Source organism: Ochlerotatus camptorhynchus, unplaced genomic scaffold, assembly GCF_037179485.1.
Source record: "Ochlerotatus camptorhynchus isolate MF236.1 unplaced genomic scaffold, CSIRO-AGI_Acam_v1.1 ptg000443l, whole genome shotgun sequence".
Lineage (NCBI taxonomy): Eukaryota > Metazoa > Arthropoda > Insecta > Diptera > Culicidae > Ochlerotatus > Ochlerotatus camptorhynchus.
This window is the reverse complement of record NW_027040929.1, coordinates 4383820-4405267: the sequence shown is the minus strand read 5'-3', so window position 1 is coordinate 4405267 and position 21448 is coordinate 4383820. Positions and strand designations below refer to the sequence as shown.

Below are 21448 nucleotides of genomic sequence, written 5' to 3'. Positions count from 1 at the left end.
ACAAAAGTTATTAATGATTCAAGTCACTGACGTCTTATGATTAAGCTCATTCAACTGTTCAGCAGGCAACATTGGTGTTTATGGCGCGTAGAATAGAGGACACAAATCATGGCTACTATGTCACACTGCAGAATACAGTGTTGCCCACAATACAGTTGCTTAATCTTGCCATAAGATTATCAATCTCTTAAACAATTAATAACAATTTAATTTGACATTTGGCTGAAAAACGATATTCCGCAATAGCTTAGAAAATTTCCCGTAAGAATAGTTATAGAAATTTTCGAAAAAGTAATATGGAAAATGGGTATAAGACAATGAACAAAAAGTTTGGTTTTCCCATATAGTAATTTCCATATAAACTTTAAATAGTTTGTGCCAAGTTAGTTTCTTACCAAATAAGTTTAAATTTTGGGAGGCTAATCAGGACCTGATTTGAAACCGTTTGAGCACTGTGGAGCGAAATTTTCAATTTTTGCATCAGTCTAAAGACCATGCTGGAGGTGGCTGGGTTCGATTTCCGGTCTGGTCTAGGAATTTTTCGGGTTGGAAAATTTCTCGACTTCCCTGGGCATAGAGTATGATTGGACTTTGCCACACAATTATACTAATGCAAAAATGGTACAGGCATCGGAAGCGCTCAATTAATAACTGTGGAAGTGCATCTAGAACACTAAGTTGAGAGCACGCAATTAGCTAATATACGATATGCAATAAGCTTGAAATGCGAAAAGAAGAAGAACCTAGGGTGGAAAACGGCTACAACTCAACCCTATTCCAAGCACGGGGGTTTCTAATGAAAATCAGAAAACTATCCAAAAGATGCCAGGTGATGTTAAGCCTCGTGTTAAGCATTATGGTACAAAAAATGAACTTTGTAAGTTAATGTTTTTATTTTTTTATTTGTATATTGAAAAAGTCAACTGACAATTATTGTCTAAATGAATAAAACTTAAACTAAATAGTTACGGTCAACGGTACGGAAAAGGCCGAAGAACCGATGACAAAACACGTCAGCTGATACATTGAAGTCGAACATGTAAAAGAAGTTGTTGAATTGTCGGCTGATTGCTCGAATTGGCTCGTGTTGTGTATAATTTCAGCGCCGTGGTTCCAAAAACAGAAAGTTGCGTTGGCGAAGAGGCCTCTCAGGGGCATACATATTTAGCTGAGCCAGCAGTGTTGGACAGTCAATGTCACCCGTAAGCAGCTTTCCAGCGAACATAGCTTGAGCGACCGTCCGTCTCACCGCTAATGGTTCGATTCCCAGGAGACGGCAACGCTCCTCGTACGGTGGCAAGTTTTTTGGGTCACGCCAGTTGAGGAAACGAAGAGCATATCTCACAAACTTGCGTTGAACGGATTCAATTCTAGTGATCCAGCTAGCATGGAAAGGGCACCAAACAACTAAACTTGACTCCAATAAGTATCGCACAAACGAGCAGTAGAGTGACCTGAGGCATAGCGGGTCACGGAACTCGTGGGCAATTTTGAAAATAAAGCCCAATTGTCGATTAGCTCGATGATTTCATTGTAGTGGATTCTGAAAGTGAGTCTGCAGTCCAAGGTAACGCCAAGATCCTTAATGTGCTCTACACGAGCAAGACTGCGTCCGTAGAGAACATAGTCAAACATGATTGGTTCGATTTTTCGGTGATAGGAAATAATGTTTCAGTCAGAAAAAATACCTTACATATTCTGGAGATCCCAGCAGTCCGAGAGATTTTTAATAATTTAGTAGATTTTTGTATCGTCTGCATAGAAAAAGCGACGTTCTGATGGTATCAGAAAGGCGCCGTCGTTTAAAAAGATCGAAAACAGTAGCGGTCCTAGGTTACTGCCTTGCGGAACTCCCGAGTTGTTTTTCGAAAACATCCGATTCCGAAGCGCCAATCTTAACCTGTACATAGCGATCCGCCAAGTAAGATCTGAACCAATCCACAGCCGTTAACGAGACGCCAAGTATCGCCAGCTTGGCAAGCAAGATATTATGGTCCACCATGTCAAATGCAGCTTTTAGATTCATATACGCAGCATCGACTTGCCATCCTGACAGTTAGAAGTAAACTGCACCAGGTTCGTGGACACGGAGTGCTTCGGGTATAAGCCGTGTTGTTCTTCTTCTTTTCTTTATTTAACGTCGGTTTCTGTTCCGCAATCTAGGTGCCAATCACCGACGGACATCGATTGCCATCCATTGACGACAATCGAATGTGCAGGAAGGCAGCTGCCACACCTGCGTAGGATTACTTCCCTTCCGAAGGAAGACGTGACCAGAGATTTTTATGCCACAGAAAAATCCCACCGACCTCGGCTGGGATTGAACCCAGACCCATCGGGGTGTTAGAAAGCAGTCACGTTTACCACTACACCACCGGCGCCGGCACAGCCGTGTTGTTCTGTATCGATATAATTTTTGCAACACGTGAACAGAGCATCATTTATGATAATCTCGAACAGTTTTGAGCAGGCACACAGGGAGGTGATTCCACGATAATTTGCGATATTCCGTTTATCACCTTTTTTGTATAAGGGAACAGATAAGAAAGTTTCCAGCGGCAAGGGAACTCACATTGGCGAACGAGAGCTTCAGTTTGCCTGTTGCCGCTATCACCATGTCTTTTGAAATGCGCGGAATAACGAAACTAAACACATCACGTGGCATCCCAACAGTAGCATCAAGCATTAACAGACTTAATTGAGAAGACATCGAGCCTAACGAATCTACATGCTCACGGATGATTGTCCAGTCGTTTCTGCGGTCGGGGGGCAGGTAGATTGCGTCTACACTAAGCTTGCTTTGTGGAAGTTCTACGACAATCCACAGCTATTCCAGTTGACTGGAAATGGGTGACGTACTTACGTAACTGGCTAGTTTCGTTGATACTGCAATCAGGACTCCGCCACCGCGCGATTTTTGACTGTTTAGGGCAGACCGGTCAGTTCTGAAGACGGAATAGAGTGACCTGAAAAGTTGCGATGAGTAAATTCGCTCATCCACCCACGTTTCCGTCAGCACAATCAAATCATATTCGGCCTCCGCAACAGCCAGGAAAAACGAGTCGATTTTAGTCCTCAGCCCACTCACGTTTTGGTAGTAGATCCGGAGACCCTTCGAGGAGCAATCACGGGAGCTGGAAATCGAAATGACATCAGGTACCGAAAGCTCGGAATCGCAAACATACTCGCCTGAGGTTGCAGGCCGGAAGCCCCCGATACCATCACCGACCCCAGGACCGGAACGATGAAGATGGAGGATGTTTGCAGCAAGCGCGGCTGGGTCGGGAGGTGTCCCGGATCCGAGGAAGAGCAGGTGGCGGCAGTTGGCAGGACGGATGCATAGACATGATGTGGCTAGTGCGGAGGCCGCAGAACCGGAAACACAGCTAGAAGTTGAAGCGATATCAGGCAAAGGAGAGGCTGACAGGCCAGTAATAGCTGGTTGGAAGACCTCCGACCTACATCTACACTCAGGGCCGAGACGACTATGCTTACCCATGCTTGAAGTAGGGTCTCGGGGCCGAAGGAGTTCTCCCTCGCGTTCTCCACCCTATCAATACATAATGAGAAATATCCAGTGGATGTTGATGAAAACTTTTTGGAGATGTTAGACAAAGAAGTCGAGAAAAATTTCCAGAAAAAAGTTGGAAGAAGCCTCCAAAGGAAGCTGATTGGCTCTGGCGGGAGATACAAATCCAGGAAAAGGCGGAAGAAATTTTGCAGGACAAATAAAAAGAAACGTTCAGATCGAGTCTCATAAATAAAATTGTTTTTTGTTTAGTAATTTAATTAATAACTACAACATTATTGATTTATAAATTTTATTCTAAAATAAACAAACGTTCAATTCAAAGTTTTGAAATTAGGGGAATCCTTAATTGAATTAAATTTTCAACTAAATTGATTGATAAGCGTTTTAGTACAATAATTGTATATCTTTTACGTCGATTTTTCCTTTTAATTCTACTACTTTTGTATCACTTTCACTTTCACTCTTTTTTGTTCACTATCACTTTGAACTATCTGTTATTTGCATTTCGTTTACTACTTGCAAACTTCTTTAGTGTCTATGACTAGGGTAACGGTAACGGTTAAGGGTTTCGACCCCGAGCTTGAAAACCTTATTAACGGGTTTGGCCCAGAGGTTGGAAATGGTCCTTTTCAGTTAGACGTAGCAAACCGAGGCAAATCGAGCCTCAGACCAGCCAAAATGGCGACTTTCCGTCGAATTACCAGGTCCTGTGATGGGATGCATTAGAGAAGCTAATGGGAGGCATTAGAGAAGGCATAATAATCTTCTAGTCATTAGTTGTAAGCCAGATTTAGTTAGATTTTAAGCGTAGGATAGGTCATTACCGTACCTGATGAATCCGTATTCCTCTCCCTTTTTAGATGGATACCGTGCGGGACCGAAATCCGTACACCTAAGCACGAGAGAATCATTAACGGTCAATACTAAATAATGCTATCACATTATGCTCTGTATCACATCTTTTTCCTTTACATTTATCTTTATTTTTCCAATATTTGCAAACACCAGGTCTTAAAATTACCTTGAATTATTAGAAAAAAGGATTTAAATTGCACATATCTTGAATCAAAATCCGTACAGCGTTTTACGATTGAATCAAAATCCGTACAGTTTTGAATCGAAATCCGTACACTGTGTTGAGGATGAATCAAAATCCGTACAGTCATTAATCAAAATCCGTACATGAATTAAATCGATCCAAATCAATGAAAAAAACGTGTTGCTATCTTGAATTGCTATATTCGTTTAAATACACTACCCTAATAAAAAATAACCATAAACGAACGATAACCCAAATCATTGAACTATTCCACAAATGGTTTGGATGATACCCAGAACACGTCGTTAAGCAAATTAACCATACAATTTTTATTAGGGTAGTTTACAGCATATTTGAACTTTGTACGCTGATGGTCATTTCCCATGTAAAATCGTGCGCTGAATCCAAAAATGTAGTCCAAAAAAATCTCGGTAGGATAGTTTTGGAGATATAGGGGTAAGAGAGGCATAGTGAACAGGTGGGGCATAGTGAGCATCGCGCGTGCTCCAGCTTGGACTTCCGACCGTTCAGAACAAATTTGTTGGCTGTAGGATCAATATCTTAATGATATTGATCCTACTACGAGTTGATTTGTTTCATGCAGTTGGAGATCCAGAGCCAAAGTACGGGATGCCCACTATGCCCCTCCTTCCCCTAGCTAAAAAATGAAATCTCACGTTAAAAAAAAAACTAAAACACAAATATTTCTGGCTGCAATGAAGTGATATTAATTATTTTAACGAAAAATTAAACGTATTATTTCGATCGTTATAACACTATTTTTCCGTGAGAGTAATGGTAGAACCACCATAAACATTTTAATTTACATTGCTTAAAAACTTAGCAGAAATTCAATTTTTCTTAGGAAAACTTAATGAACAAACTATTAACTAACAACAATACCATCAATCTCACTGACAATTGATGTTCAATTGATCGAACGAAAAAATTCTTACCTCTATTGATATAATCTCATTACAACCGGAGATATTTGTATTATAGTAATCAAACTTGTTTAAATTGATTTTTAATTTTTAGCTGTATCTCAAAAACTATCCTACTGACATTTTTTTCGACTACATTGTTGAATTCAGTGCACGATTTTACGTAAGAATCATTCGTCAAAGATTTAAGTTCATTTTTTTTACTTTTACTTTTTTAACTAATGATATCAGCGTTAGATTAATTGATGCTCCAATCGATTCAAAGGTGAGGTAACTGAATTCTTTTTATTTAAGAAGGTAACTGTTCTGGATTTTTATGCTAACTAATATCATGTTTAAGGATTAATTTCTTCCAAATTTTATTCTATACCAGTGCTTTGGGTTAAATATTCTTACTGGAGTTTTCTTCCGATCACAACTTCGAGGTTTTTGAAATTTGACATGTGATAACGTGCAAGATGCGCCATACTTTGGAACTCCACCAACCCACTGGCATCAAGCGATAAATTAACCGGTTCCTTAGATGGTAGCCCTATAATGGCGGATAAGTAAAAGAAATATACAACCATCTTAGAAACCAACAAAAAAAGACAATGAACTGACATCAAGGATTAGTTTTTCGTTTTGTGCATAAAAATTAAAATTGGTAAAATAACGACTATAACTTAATTTAATTTAATGCGTCAAGAGAGTAATAATCATAAAAATACAGATCTTTCATTGCTTCTTTTCCACAGCTTTCTTCTGCTTCTTCTCCATTGTTACTATTGGCGTCTTGCAGTGAAACTTTTCCAAGCTTTCGACTCCTACATTTCGAAGTGAGAACTACTAGAAGGAGGATAGTTTCCAAATTTTCCAAGTAAAACAGACGATTTTTGGGGCAAATCGGTCCATAAAGAAAAACTAATAATTTCTCGTGGAAACTTTTGTTTGAATCGCGTAAGAAAACGTGTTTGAAAACTAATTGTTTTTATTTCGGTATGGATCGGAGAGGTTTTCATGGAAAATAATGCATAACAAGTTTGCACCCACAGCGAGAGGTTACCTCCTGCGCAGCTGCATTTTTCGGAAAATGGTGAATATGTGCGATTTCCACTAAGATGAAAGTGGAAATTAAGTTTATTTACTTATGAAAGGTTGTATCATGCTGGTGGTAATAGAGAATTTGTTGTATAGGACGCCAATATTCAATAAATGTTCATTTTGGCCTTTTTTAAGCAAACATATTGATACTCACAATTATCGACGGAAAACGTACTGATTTACTCAACACGCACCATACTATAAAATGGTGCTAGATGGTCTTCAAAGTGATAACAAGATGACAAATCATCTTTATTTTGAGTAATTGAGCAATTTACTTCTGTTTACATCATATTTACAATGCAGCATTGATGGAGCCGCGAAATGAAATGAATATATCTAATGAAAGTTCAACTGGAAAAGTCAAAGATGCATATCAGTCTGATCGTAAAAACGTTTTCTTCTTCAATTCGAATGTTATATTGGAAGGATTTTACACAGGCTTGATGAAAATTATGATTTAACGCTAATTTTCACGAATTTTACATGCAGTCTGTCAACATTATCATCATCATGCAGTGGCGACATCTGCGTTGAGCTTTTACGGCAATCTTCCAATTGCCTTTTCAAGTTATAATGCTTTCTTGCTTCCAACCCTAATAAAAATAACCATAATAGAGAGCTTCACGACGTGTTCGGGGTGTCATCCAAACCATTTGTGGGAAAGTTTACCCATCCGGGATAAAGTTCGTTCATGGTATTTGTTTATTAGGGAACTTTCTTTGCTCTTCTTCCTTTTCTTCCTCCTCTTCCTCTCTCGCTCAACCTTTTTCTTTTGTCGTTCCTCAATCCTTTGTTTCTTCGCGTTCTCTTTATCAATTTTCGCCCGCACTACTTTCATGTGTATTTCCGGTCATTCCTCGCTGGTAGCTACTGCTGGGAATGCTCTCTGGCCCATTTCTGTCTGCTCTCTGTATTTGTATATGCGTGTTGGTGATATCCTGTAGGGGAGCTGCGTTGTTTTACTTTTCGGCTGGTTCTTGACGCTCTTCATTAAAAGATATTAATAATATAACGTTTACAATACGAATAAAATAAGAGAGTAGCGATTCAATACGGCATCTCTTATGGTGGTGAATTGAACGGCAAAATCCCTGGATGCTTCTCGGTAAGATTTATCCGCACGCATCATTGCCACAGTCTTCTCCAAATCCTCCGGCGTGTATTTAGTTTCCATGATCTGCTGAAAAACATTGGATAAAGTAGAATCGTCATTAGTGATGCACAAGTGTACGGATTTAGAATCAGCTGTTATATATGGATCGAAATCCGTACAGTACTAATTTTGATAAATAAATACCATATGAACGATCCATTGCTTAGAATTGAAATATAAAACGATAAACACTAACCTTTTCGATCGACCTTCAGGAAACTACTCGCAAACATCACTGAAATACGCTTAACAAACTGAAGTAAATCCGAGAGATTTTCTTAGAAAATCGTTAAGAACGCAACCGATTGACAGAAATGCCCGACACGTGTTAAGGTTTTTATTTTTCTTATTTTAATTGCATGACATGCTGCTTAATTGTTGACGTAAACATTAAGCTAATGCATGAATGAACATGAATATGTATTCATGTCTAATATTTACATTGTTATGATGCATATAAATAAACAAATTCAACAGGGTGTACGGATTTCAGTGCTGTACGGATTTCGGTCCCGCACGATACCACTCACTTCTAACTTTTAAGGACACTTTGAATTTTATTCTTCTGCACACGAACACCTGTAGCTTTCTGAGCAATGGCGCTCTTCCTTATTAATTTGGGCCTTGTTTTAGCTTCTTTGTTGCTGCTTGTAGGGTGGGGGGAGGGGGATTTTAAACAATTGTTATTACCACCTTTGTAGATTTTAGCCCACTTCGCCAGCTGGCCTACGTTACCCTTTAAATGTTGCACCCACTGGCTTTCATGCGATTCAATCCACTTGTTTTGTATATAATTTCAAATTTACTACTAACCTATCACTTTTGATTGAAAGTATGTACATTTTTACAAACATTCACTAGCCCTACTACTAATCCTAATTTGAATCGAACACCATAAACCGAATTAAAAAATACTAACAATTTGTAACAGTCGGTTACAACAGTTTGCTTGGAATATTTCTGGAAATCTCTTGAATTAATTAGATATAATTAATTAAAATATCTTGCATTTTAAATTTAGAAAACTATTATCTTAAAATCCTAAACTCTCGTTAGAATTCCCTTGGAACTTTCATTAGAATCTCTTGGCACACACTACTCAGAGTTTCTTTGGACATATAATAGAAGTGTTCTCACACTCCTAAACTTTTTGAAGATTCTTCCAAATTCTTTGAAAGGAATTCTTTTCAAACTATCTTTAAACTAGCTTAAAATTCTGCTTGGAACCTTTGAGCAATATGAATAATTAGATTTCATTGGAATTATTATCTAAATTTTCTTGCAGCTCTCCTTAACCTAAAATCTGTGGATTTTTGTTTTTTTTTTTTTTTTTTTTGCTTTATTAGAGAGATTTACACACAGCTAATATGAAGGGGAGGTGAGGTTCCAGAAGAGAACCCCGAGGTTACGGAGTTAGGAGATGGGCGGGAGCTCCAGAAGGGAGTCTTCATAATAACAGAGTTTTTTTATTTCAGAGTTGGAAATTTTCCTTTAATGCTACCGATGTTACTGTCCTTTTGAATAATCGTAGTGCCGTCATTCACCCATTTCCGTGTCCTTGTACGTGCTTTGTTTGGTTCGATATCTTCGTTCATCCGTGTCCGAGTCAGTATTTGTTGCCGAGGTATAGTTTTGAGTCCATATATTGGTCCGGATCATTGTCCGTTGTCGTTGCTTGGGTGTTCATAGATCAAATTTGGTTAATCAGACCTACCTCCTGAAGGAAGCAGAAAAGTGCAGCGATGCTGGATGGGTCATCCCTCAAGGTATCCATGATGCTGCCTGAGATCCCGTAAAGGGAACGGGGCCCGTGGTACTGGGGGCATTCGCATAAGAAATGCTCCACTGTAAATAGAACATTGCACGTAACGCACTATCGTCTGAATCCGCCTCCGCCTCCCATGTTGTGGGAGACTTTGGTATGGCCGGTTCTCAACCGGGATAGAATGACTTGAAGTCGGTGTTCAGGTGGATCCTCCCATTTCCTGGTATCCCATTTTACCTTCCGGATAAATAAGTCTCGAGATCTCATCCATTCGTTAGTCCAGCAGTTCCATATAGTGATTGTGATCCACCGCTTTATGTCCTGGGACGGGACCTTTCTGGTGTAAAAGTTGAACTGTCTTCCGGATGCCGCCAGGTGGTCGGTTTGCTCATTACCTCTGATCCCACAGTGTCCGGAGACCCAGACAAAGGTTGTTTCCTTAGGAGCGAACTGCTGGAAACCCTGGATCCAAGGGTGTTTAGCTGTTTCAGACTGACTATATGACGATCGGATTGTTGGAGAGTAGGGTGGCAGCTACGAGAATGGTGGCTGCTTCAGCAGTGAAAACGCTGCAGGGGTCTGGTAGTCGGTAAAAGGTACACAGCTCCGGATCGGAAATTCCAATACCAACTCTACCGCCACTTCGGGATCCGTCGGTGTATCGTACTTGATGATTGTTGTATTTGGATCGATGTAAATCGGCTACTGTTCTCACTAGCGCAGGGGAGTTGGTTCCCGCCCGGAAGCTGTTCTTTATCGCCAGTGGACCCTGGCTACATGGGGAGCTCCAGGTTGGCGGTATTATTCGGGAGATCGTTCGCCTCCATGAGGAGGGACACTCCGTCACTTGTCCCTGTAGTCTTTTCTGCAAAGCCAATCGCTTTCTTGCAAACAGATGCAAATATGTACCTTTCAAAAGGTAGCCTTCCACTCTCCACGCTGGCTGCCAACCTGGGGTGGATGGGAGAGGACCTAATGTGACCATAATCGCCTGATAATACACTGGAGCCAGTTTCGAAATCAACCTATCAGCAGCCAGGCTAGTTCAATTCTAAACCGTAGGTCAGTCTGTAATCAACTACCGCTTTTGCTACACGCATACGAATAGCACGGTTGTTCATTAAGTGTCTTTCGGCCAGTGTTCGGAGTAAATCAATCCTCGTTTGGCAGCTCTTTTTCACCTCATTAAAGTGGTCGACAAAGTTTAGATGCCTATCGAGTCGTAGGCCGAGGATGCGGATAGACCTCATGAAGGGCATGATTCTTTCATCAATGCTGATTGGAGAGCGGAGTACATGGTGGTTCATCGGACAGATGTGAGTATAAGCACATTTTTCCACCGAAAGGTGGAATCCAACGGATTTAGTGCTCGCTACACATCTCGGACTTAAAGTGTGAAAATACATTGGTGATGATTCAAATGATAAGATTTACCTACTCTTTGCATATCTATAGTAAGCAATGATCCTAATCTAACTAATTTCAACAACAGAGTGAAAAGTTATTAACAAATGTGCAGTTGATGTGTACAACTGTGCATGCCAAGCATGCTTTCCAGTAACAAAATTGCTTTCTTTATAATGTTCTTGCATAGAAACACACCTGATCAAACAACGGTAAAAAAGAAAATTTTATTAACTTCAAAATGTCATAGCTATCGAACCTCATAGCTGAGTGGCAGAAGGATGTTTCTTTCACTGATCTTCTATAAAAATAAATCAATAATAATAAAATGGAATATCAACATGCACGAAAAGTATTTTTGCTCAAAACAAAAAAAAAAGAAGGATAACACAAAATTAGTCACTATTTCAATTTTATTCGCAATAAATAGAGGTTGTTGGTATCAATCAAACTAAACGTACCGAATCGGGATTGAAACGAACGGAAAATACGCACAAACTCATAATGTAGGGTACATATATCACTTCTCTAGGGCATCTGTCGCGAGAGCATTTTGGCCGCACCTATATATGTGTGTAAAAGGTATCATTAGGGACATTTCTTTCAGCCAATCGTCATCCATTAGTGGCAGGTAAAAACGAACAAATCCGAAAGCCCATTTACCGAAAACATGTGAGAAATGAAAGCCCTTTATGTTGAAATCAGAAATGATTTTTGTCTAAATGGAAACTGTAAGTATAAACTGAGCTCTATTTCAAAATCCATTTCTTGTCTGTTTGTTTGTTAGCAAAGGAAGAGAACTAGCACACACGCACACGTCGGGGGGCGGGAAATTATTCTCATCAGAAATTTTTAAACCACGACTTACCGCTCACTTTCTGGCTCTTTGATTTCGATGACTTCTTGCGCAACTCCATATTGTAAGCCGTTATTTCGCGGCCGGAATCAGTCGCCATGGCTTCATCCGAATCGTTGCCGCCTTGGACCTTAATCAGCTTCTTAAGATTAGTAATCTAAAAATGCCGGATAAGATTCATTAATTGGTTCTAACAAATAATTTTGACCGATAATCACCTCCAGTTCGATTGCTTCCTTGTGTTTGATGCGCTTCTGCTTCTCCGAGTTGGCCCGATGGATCTGATTCTCCAAGCAGGCCAGTATTGTCTCACACGAGTCACACCACTCCTCCAGAAAGTTACCCAACTCACTTACATTGCCCTGTCGGATGTCCCGACCGATAGCATAGTCCACTTCCAGCTGCTGTTTCTTCTGGTCCAGCTTTCCGTGGATGATGTCGCCATAGATGGCTTCGATGATCATATCCTCCAGATCGCGAACATGTTTGATGTCCAGTTCCTCCAGCAGTTCTTTGTACGGGATGCACTTGGTCTTGATGGCCAGTGAAACTATTGTCAGGTGTTGCAGTTTCTTTCTCATCACCGGAGTAAGCTGAACCAGCTGAGCTTGATTTTCCAAATACTGCCGGTAAGTCCCATAGGCAAACAGGTGCAGCGTATTGAAGTAGCTTGCACTAGGACCAGTTTGCAGCTGAAAAATCCCATCTAATAGTTGACAGATTAAACCTATATAATGTTACGAATTGAACCTACCTCAGCAATGTTGGGCATCGCAAGCAACTCCCCAAATACGTACACTCCAGGTGCCTCCAGGACCTGTTTGATCAGTTCCAGACAAGCGGCTCCCTTGGCACTCTTCGACAGCAGGACGTACTGTTCGATCGGGTTGTGTGCCGAATAGTGCTGCTGAGCAGAGGTCTCGAAGTCGAGACTCAGATCCGGTGTCATTATGAGATGGGAAACTAGTAAGAAAAAAGGAAATATATTGCTGATCCTGCTGATTCTCAGATAACTTCTAATAATTTCTGAACATTGAATAAAATTTCAAAAGGACCTATTTACTTTGATCGATTCTACTTATCGACTTTACCATTTCTAGATGAACATTTCAAAAGGTCCTACCTGTTTTGATCGATTCTCTTCACGCTATTTCAAAACTCTCAAATTTGGGTACAAAACTTCTGCGCCAGATCGGTCAAAAATGAACCTACCAAAAATGGGTATACTGTGTTGGGAGTAACAAGTTGACAAATAGACAACATCGGCATGAATCCGATCGACTTTGTCCATTTTGTCAACTTGTCACCACCGACAAACCGACATGAAACTTGAACTTAACTCTTCACTCAAAGAGAAATTAATTCAAAAAAGCTTAAAAAGTATGCAGATTCCTGCTTCACCTTATTGAGTCCGACCCATGATTACTTCGGCAGTAGTCATGCATGATTAAATTCGAAATAATCTTTCCAGTATTAAATTTTATTTATTTTTGAATATTAATATACAATAAAAAATTATTAAAATAGAATCAAAAATAATTTAAATTTATTCAAAAAAGATCATTTTCAATCAAATCAACCATGATTAAACTGGGTTTAATATCAGACGATTAGTTTTTACATAGAGAGTAATTTTTAATCATTCGATATGATTAAACTGAGTTTAATGTCAAATTGATTAAATTCAGGCAAAATGGGAATAGTTTAATTTATCAGTGTTTATCGAGAATCCATACACAGAAAAAAAAGTTGTTGAATATTACATCCAAACTGCTGCAACCAGGTCAATACATCGGTTGTGTAATATAACCACAAACGAAGTGACAGACGACTAACTGGCGAAGAAATCCATTTAAATAATGTGGTTCACTGTAACAGAATTTTCTTGGAAGCTTGTGCCATCATCCACCAGATGGGTTAGTTTTTTTGTTTTGATTTGAACAAAGTTGATTTTGTGTACAATGATTCTTTGACAGTGTGCAAAGAGTTCGTATAATTTTATCATTTTTTAATGCATTTCAGTTTTGAGTAGAGTGAAAGAGATAGAACCAAAGCATTCTAGTACATTTGGTGAAAATGCTAGTTCAATCTAGTAGTAGCATAGAGGTAACTCTAAGACCACTGGGTCCCGAAGAATATCATTATTATTTTTGGCTCACTCAGTACCAGAACAACGGTCCCAAGCAGTCCCAAGCTATTTCACGCACCCCTGCATGTTCTGCATGAATCCACACACCCCTGATGTTATCTGTCAAACTTTCATAGCGAATCAAAACAAACATAGTGTAGTAATAGAATTTCAACTAGAATAGGGTACGTTAATCGTTTGCTTGGGACCAATAGGCTACTAAAGTGGTGAGCCAATTTAAAATCGTTAGTTTCGTATTGATTGTTGGTAGTAGTGTTGCCATGTGGTACAATCCAGTAGTAGTGGTGTTGCCATGTGGTACACTGAAAAATTGCAATAACAGGTTAGTCACCAAAGTTTCCGAGCCGCTCCGTCTGTCACTTCGTTTGTGATATAACGTTGTACCAACAATCAATTCGAAACTAACGATTTTAAATTGGCTCACTACTTGACTAGCCTATTGGTCCCAAGCAAATCGATTAACGCATCCCATTCTAGTCAAAATTCTTGTAGTAGACTATGTTTGTTTTGATTCGCTATGAAAGTTTGACAGATAAAATGAGGGGTTATTTGATTTTGCTATGTTTCGAGGGGTGAATTGATTAGCTTGGGACCGAAGATAGTACCAGAGCTGAGCCAAAAAGTTGAGCACATTTCTTCGGGACCATCTGGTCTTAGAGTTACCTCTATGGTTGTACGATGTACATCGATTTTGCGAACAAAACCTCGAACAAAACTACATCCATTGATGTGATATCATAAACGAAGTGACAGATGACTAACTGGCGAAGAAATCAATTAAAATTATCTGGTTCACTGTACACAGCAAAAAAAAATGTAATATCGATCAACGTAATTCAAGCTGATGTATGAAATAATGATGTAATAGCAAAAAGCAGATACAATATTACATCAATGGATGTAATTTTGTTCGCAAAATCGATGTACATCGTACAATGTGATATTACACAACCGATGGATTGACCTGGTTGCATCAGTTTCGATGTAATATTCAACAACTTTTTTTGCTGTGTAATAGAATTTTCTTAGAAGCTTGTGCCATCAGCCACCAGATGGGCTAGTATTTTTGTTTTGATTTGAACATAGTTGATTTTGTGTGCAATATGATCCTTGACAGTGTGCAAAGAGTGTATTATTTATTTTTGTCATTTTTTATGATTTCAGTTTAGAGTAGAGTGAAAGAGATAGAACCAAAACATTCTAGTACACTTAGTGTTGCCATGTGGTACAGTCCATTAGTAGTGTTGCCATGTGGTATAATCCAGTAGAAGTGGTGTTGCCATGTAGTACACTGAAAAATTGTAATAGCAGGTGCGTCAAAAAAGTTTTCGAGCCGCTCCGTCTGTCACTTCGTTTGTGGTAATATTGTATCTGCTTTTTGTTATTACACCATTATTTCATACATCAGCTTTTATTACATTGATCGATATTACATTTTTTTTGCTGTGTAACGGTGGATTCAAATGTGCAGCGATCCCATCTGTCAAAACCATAGAATACACATTCTTCGCGAACACGGCGGCAGATGTCAGTTTTGTGCTTTGATCAGAAATTTGATGGTACCTTGTATGGTCATTCATGTCGGTTTTTGGGTGTTGTCACTCCCAACATAGTTTACATATTTTTGGGTAGGTTCAGTTTTGACCGACTGGGTAGATTCTACCCAAATTTTGGTAGTATTGAAATAGCGTGTTCGTCAACTATAGTTACCCATTTTCAAACCATGTATGCAGCTGTCAAAAAATGGGGGAATTTTGAAATCATAAAATGTGTGAAAAAATACACATTTAAAGAATCAGTTTACGGTTGAATAATGGGTATATTTTTTACCCATTAATGGGTGAAAAAACACTTCGAAATTGTATCGTCTCATTTCCGTCACCGGCTCATTGGGAATGCAAACCTCGATGCAAACAGTTACTGTCCGCAGCAACGATCTCCGGAAAATGTTAGAATCCAAAACGTTGGAGAGGCTTACGGATAAGTCAATACAATGGATAATTTGTATTATAATGTTTCGTGAAAAATTTGAGCGGAACACCTGCATTTATTTTCAATGTTTTAAAAACATTTTTACATCCTCCATTTGTAAAAATGGGTATTTTTTCATCCAAACACAATATAAGAAAATGGGTGAAAAAACACCCATTTATTGACAGACCACCCATTTACCCATTTATGAGTAAACCATAGTTTACCCATAAAATGAGGAGGGGCACTTTTAGCGGAAATGGGTATTTTTATACCCATTAATGGGTTTTCGCGAAACACCGTGTATATCTTTTCAGTGCGAACATTTCAAAGGGGCGTAATTTATTTTGTAAACAAAGCTGTCGATTTCCCGCGAATAAAAGCTCACACATGACAATTTAATGACGCCAAAAGGTAGAGGATTGTTTCTTCTACCAGCTTTAATTGTTGATGTGGAAAAGTGAGCTTTTATTTGCAAGTAAACAACGACTATAGCCATTGTTCACAAAACCAATTACGCCCCTTTGAAATGTTGACACTGTTTCGATGATTTCTCGCGTTTAATTTGAAAACAAACGCAACAAACGCTTATGTGTTCAAGCTATTAACGAGAGAGAAAGTTGACGAAGAGAATCGATCAATGTTACTTAGGACCTTATCCAATGTTTAGCTTGTTGATTTTAGACACACAAAATATTCGACGAATAAAAAAACAAGAATTCGACAGTGAGCATGCATAAGGGAGAATACGCGATGATCGATTCTCTTCATAGATTTTCTCTTTGCATTGCTACAGCTAAGCGAAACAATTTTCTAGAATTTGTTCAATGCAGAGTAGTAACAGGTTGTATTAGCTATCAAAAGCAACAGCAAACGCACCGAGAAGCGTTAAATCTAGCGAGTTATTAACAAAAGAGAAAATCGACGAAGAGAATCGATCATCGCGTATAGGCCTTTATGCATGCTCACTGTCGAATTCATTATTGCTCTAAAAATTAAAAAAAAAAATCTATAAACTTCCATATTAACAAAATACATCTATTAAAATATTTCCATTGCATTAAATCCGAGCTCGAATAACAAAAAAACGCATTAAAACATTTTTATTTACGTTGATAAACGACCCGCTAACTTTATAGTAGCCATACCCAACGCAGTGAATGGGTAAAAACATTACAGGGAATGTTTTTGCAGCTGAGTTATTAACGAAAGAAAAAGTCTATGAAGAGAATCGATCACTGCTGATAGGACTTTTTAAAAAGTTTATCTAGAATTATTGGCAATATCTATTTTACCGATTTTACCACTCTTTCCAACAGCACTAGCAGTTTGACAGCTGCGGTACTGACAGTTACTCTTCTTCCTCATCTTTACTCCGCCAAAATTATTAGAAGTAACTTGCATTGCTTCTATGGATCAGCCGGATCTTAGGATCGGATCAGCAATACATTTTCTTGTTTTCTTGCTAGCGTGAGACATAACTAGCGCATTTATCCCAACTACCTCAATCGCTGCACGTTACCAATTTTGTTTGTGAAAGTAAGCAGATAGGAATCGATCTACGATGTCCGGAATACTGTTCGAGGATATCTTCAACGTCAAGGATATGGATCCGGAAGGTAAGAAATTCGATCGTGCCAGTAGGTTGCACTGCGAATCAGAGTCGTTCAAAATGGATCTGATTTTGGACATCAACTCGTGGCTGTACCCGATGGAGCTGGGGGATAAATTTCGCCTGGTATTAGCCACGACCCTCCACGAAGATGGAACCCCTGGTAAGAAGCCCAGTCCGTTTGAATTTCCTTCCACTAGTTGCTATTTTGATTTTTCATCAATTACAGCAAGTATGGAGTACAACGCGGCCGAAATCGAAGGCTCCAGAGCGGACAGTTTTGAGTATGTGATGTTTGGAAAGGTTTACCGGATCGAAGGTGACGATGCACAGCTGGAATCGGCCAACAGACTATCGGCGTACGTTTCATTTGGGGGACTGCTGATGAGGTTGCAAGGGGACGCTAACAATCTGCACGGCTTTGAGATCGATCAACACATGTATTTGCTGATGAAGAAATTGGCATTCTAGACGGTATTGGATGTACGTGGATTAGGATTTAAGAGAAAGGGACTAAATAAAAAAGGCAAGTTCACTTGACCCACATTTTCAGGAATTTAATGAAAAGCTAATGAGGATTTGTTTCATCTGCCATTTCCATCACTTTGTACAGAAGCCATATGTTAAGTAGCAGGTTGGCAATCATGACTATCATCACAATTAGAACTGCACTAGCGCTAGAATTGGGAAGTTCGTGTGTTAGTTTAAATATTAATAGATGGACGGGAAAATGATGATCAATCAAAATTAGTTACCACAAGCACGTTACGGATGGTAAGGTGGGATGCTGTCCTCCTGGGTCCATGTTTTGAAATCTTTTGATGTCATATCAGAAACATCATGCAACAAGGTTGCTTTGATTGAAAGCTTTGCTCTCATGAACATTTTCGAATGCAAATTCTTCGATGGTGCGAACGTGGAGTGATCTATGAACCTAAGTCATTTTGACGATAGATTGTCCATCCATCATATCTATTGATCATCCTCCTAAAATTTCGACTCATTTGGTTAAAAACTGACATTTAAAGTTTATATGGAACTTGCACAAAGTTGTTTTTCGCCGAATCTCTTCAAAGCAATCGCCGAGATCAGCACCACCGAATGCTCGACAAACAGCAAATTTACTATGTGCAACTACAAACAAAAATTACAAACTGAGATCTATTATGTAGTATATACTGTAGTGTAAACTGTGATATTTTGTAATTTTATAATTATCCAATACACTAAACAAAGATACTTGTCTACATATTGCAGCTCAATTTAAAGAGAGGTACACTGGGGTCAGTGGGATCATTGGCTTGCGTGACAGAGATCCTATTAATTTTATCTATTTTCCTCTAAAATGTGAAGCTTCGTGTTGAATGCATAAATAGTTGGAAGAAATTCATGTAAAAACCAGCTTCATTGATATTTTATTTAACTACCCTTTTGAATCTTGATAGACAACATAAACAAATTTACTGAAATTTTTCTATGACAATCAGAATAATCCATTTCATCTATTTCTAATGGAAAACTGCGACATTGTGAGGTTTTTAAAGTGAATATTCATAAGTTTCACTAACTCCACACAATAACAGACCGTGGGAAAATGGGATCACGAGAGAAATTATGCTTTGAAGAATAATTTGTGCTAAATATAACTTGTGTGCATATTATAATGGACAAATTAAGACGGTATCTTGCATTTAGAATGTCATAAACTCATTTAGAAGTAATATTTTGTCAATTTTAGTGATACTTAAGGATTAACTGGCAAATCAATGTAAGTAAACGCCTAAATGTATACTATCTTCTACTTTTGAAATAATGACCACCGGTGCAATGTAAAGCCCTCTAGTTAAAGTATGGACGACTGTCACCACAAAACTGGAAAAAAAAACTGTTCCAATCGAGCAAAGCGGTACATTTTGACGGTTCGATTGGAACAACTTTTGGCATATGTTCATACTTTGACTCCTACTGGCTTTAGTGCAATGTGGTCGAAGATGGCAAAATCACGAACTTAATTGAATTATGTACAAACTATTGACGTAATCACAAAAGTGTCTTCAGAAGAATTGTTCACATAAATATTGTTCACAATTCTATAATTTCAAAAATACATTGTGGCCTACAGTGAAAAAAAGTTTAAAAAAAAACTTGAACCCTCACTTCGTGGCACATAGGGTTTTTGATCTATAATAGGTCCTATTAAGCACAACCCGCGCTTTAACTCTGTTTTTCAAACGGGTTTGAACAAGAAATGGAATATTTCTGTCAAATATGACTTCTACATTTATTCCACCGTTCCATATGTACCGTTGGATTTGATAAAGAGTCACAAATTGTTAAGATATTCTTTAAAATCTAATACTGCTTCTTGATGCTAAATTCGTCCTACGAGTTTCAATTCTGTCCTAACGCATTGAAACGCCATTAGATTTCCTTCGTCCTACGGATAAACGTAGAAAAAGGGAATTCGCAGGGAGCGCTTCTTTTGTTTTGAGAACAATGAGCGTAAATATTCATACAATGCGCTCTAAAAGGATCTATGTTGTAGCTAATGAACTAACGCATTGGAACCAGGGCCCCACAAAGTCACTTTCAATCGAAAATCGTCAAGCAAAGATGAAGCTGTCAATCATCACTTTCAATTGAAAGTCATTCTGTCTTCTCTTCGAGCAGATCCCCGTCAACATCAACAGAACCACTTTCGATCAGTTTTCATGCTGTTTGTTTTGGCTTGACTCGTGTTCATTTCTTCTTTCATTGTCAAATGAACTTACTTTTGCATTGAAGCGAAGCTGTTCGATCCAAATTCGTGCAGTTTTTATGACTTTTGTTGCTTGTTCATTCGGTTCATTTAAGCGTATGCGCATAGATCTGTGCACGTCGATGTCAAATTTATTACTGTCGGGTGGTTTGTTTACCCATCAATATGGGTACTTTTTTAAATCGGGGTGACGTCTAGAGATCGAAAATTAATCATATTGTCGAGCAGTTTTGCGACAACCTTCTACCAGCGATTTTACGGAAATGAAACAATAAATTCCAGATTTTTCAAGCATATAACAAATAAGACCCTATTTTCTCGAGGTTGTAGAAGAAAAAATATCAAAATATTGTTCCACGTTGAAGTTCGAGTGGTAGGAAACGTCATTTTTAACTGCTCGAATGATGTGATCCATTGATATGCGACGCCATTTTGAAATCTAAGTTTAAGTTTAAATTTGAGAAAAAGGGGGAAATGCTGTCAAATACTTATCAATAAAGGAATTTTTGGAATCGGGATGATGTCTAGAGGATGAAAATAGATATCCGACGCCATTTCGAAATCCATGATGGTGGCTTCCGATTTCAGATTAAGTGGGAAGTACTGTCTAATACCCATAAATATAGGTATTTTTGGAATCGGGATGGCGTCTAGAGGCCGGAAATCAATATCTGACGCCATTTTGAAATCCAATATGACGGCTTCCTATTTCAGAAAAAATGGGAAATGCTGATGCCGTCCCATCAATATGGATATTTTTGGAATCGGGGTCACGTCTGGAGATTGGAAATCAATATCCGACGCCATTTTGAAATCCATGATGACGGCCTCCGGTTTGAGAAAAAGTATTAAATTTTATCAAAAACCCATACAAACGGTTTTTTTAGAATCAGGGTAACGTCTAGAAGCCGGAAATCGATATCCGACGCCATTTTGTAATCCAAGACGGCGGCTTCCGATTTGCGGAAAAGTGTCACATATCCTAAAATATGGTTATTTTCAGAATGGGGATGAGACGTAGGTGCCGAAAATTTATGTCACGCCGTCTTTAAATCCAAGATGGCAGCTTTGGTTCAGAAAAACCGAGAGGGGTGACACATCTAAATCTCAATTCTAGATGCTCAACAAATCTCACACTAGCGAATCAATCTTCTAAAAATCTTCAATCATTTCTCAAAT

The 21448-nt window shown here is 38.7% G+C and overlaps 2 protein-coding genes across 3 annotated transcripts; one reads left to right on the top strand and one right to left on the bottom strand.

Moving 5' to 3' along the window:
* Positions 1-11125: 11125 nt before the first annotated feature.
* Positions 11126-12782, bottom strand: CSN7 (COP9 signalosome subunit 7). Of its 2 annotated transcripts, none has more exons than XM_065234889.1 (4): positions 12534-12782; positions 11998-12471; positions 11792-11936; positions 11126-11224 (listed from the first exon to the last, which is right to left on the bottom strand). In XM_065234889.1, exons 1-4 carry the CDS (start codon positions 12726-12728, stop codon positions 11214-11216), a joined length of 825 nt encoding a protein of 274 aa, XP_065090961.1. In that variant the 5' UTR covers positions 12729-12782; the 3' UTR covers positions 11126-11213. The 2 variants fall into 2 exon arrangements, with proteins under 2 accessions (XP_065090961.1, XP_065090960.1); XM_065234888.1 differs by lacking the exon at positions 11126-11224 and adding an exon at positions 11326-11486.
* Positions 12783-17312: 4530 nt separating this feature from the next.
* On the top strand, positions 17313-18049 carry Rpb8 (DNA-directed RNA polymerases I, II, and III subunit Rpb8). Its single transcript, XM_065234887.1, has 2 exons — positions 17313-17674; positions 17741-18049. Exons 1-2 carry the CDS (start codon positions 17464-17466, stop codon positions 17980-17982), a joined length of 453 nt encoding a protein of 150 aa, XP_065090959.1. The 5' UTR covers positions 17313-17463; the 3' UTR covers positions 17983-18049.
* The last annotated feature ends 3399 nt before the right edge of the window (positions 18050-21448 follow it).

What these genes read in the sequence shown, in the direction of transcription:
- CSN7 (XM_065234888.1), bottom strand. Translation starts at nt 12,728, where the DNA reads ATGACACCGGATCTGAGTCTCGACTTCGAGACCTCTGCTCAGCAGCAC. An exon ending in CGATGCCCAACATTGCTGAG is followed by an intron (nt 12,472 to 12,533) that starts GTAGGTTCAATT and finishes GGGATTTTTCAG; the next exon opens with CTGCAAACTGGTCCTAGTGC. An exon ending in AGGAAGCAATCGAACTGGAG is followed by an intron (nt 11,937 to 11,997) that starts GTGATTATCGGT and finishes CGGCATTTTTAG; the next exon opens with ATTACTAATCTTAAGAAGCT.
- Rpb8 (XM_065234887.1), top strand. Translation starts at nt 17,464, where the DNA reads ATGTCCGGAATACTGTTCGAGGATATCTTCAACGTCAAGGATATGGAT. An exon ending in CCACGAAGATGGAACCCCTG is followed by an intron (nt 17,675 to 17,740) that starts GTAAGAAGCCCA and finishes CATCAATTACAG; the next exon opens with CAAGTATGGAGTACAACGCG.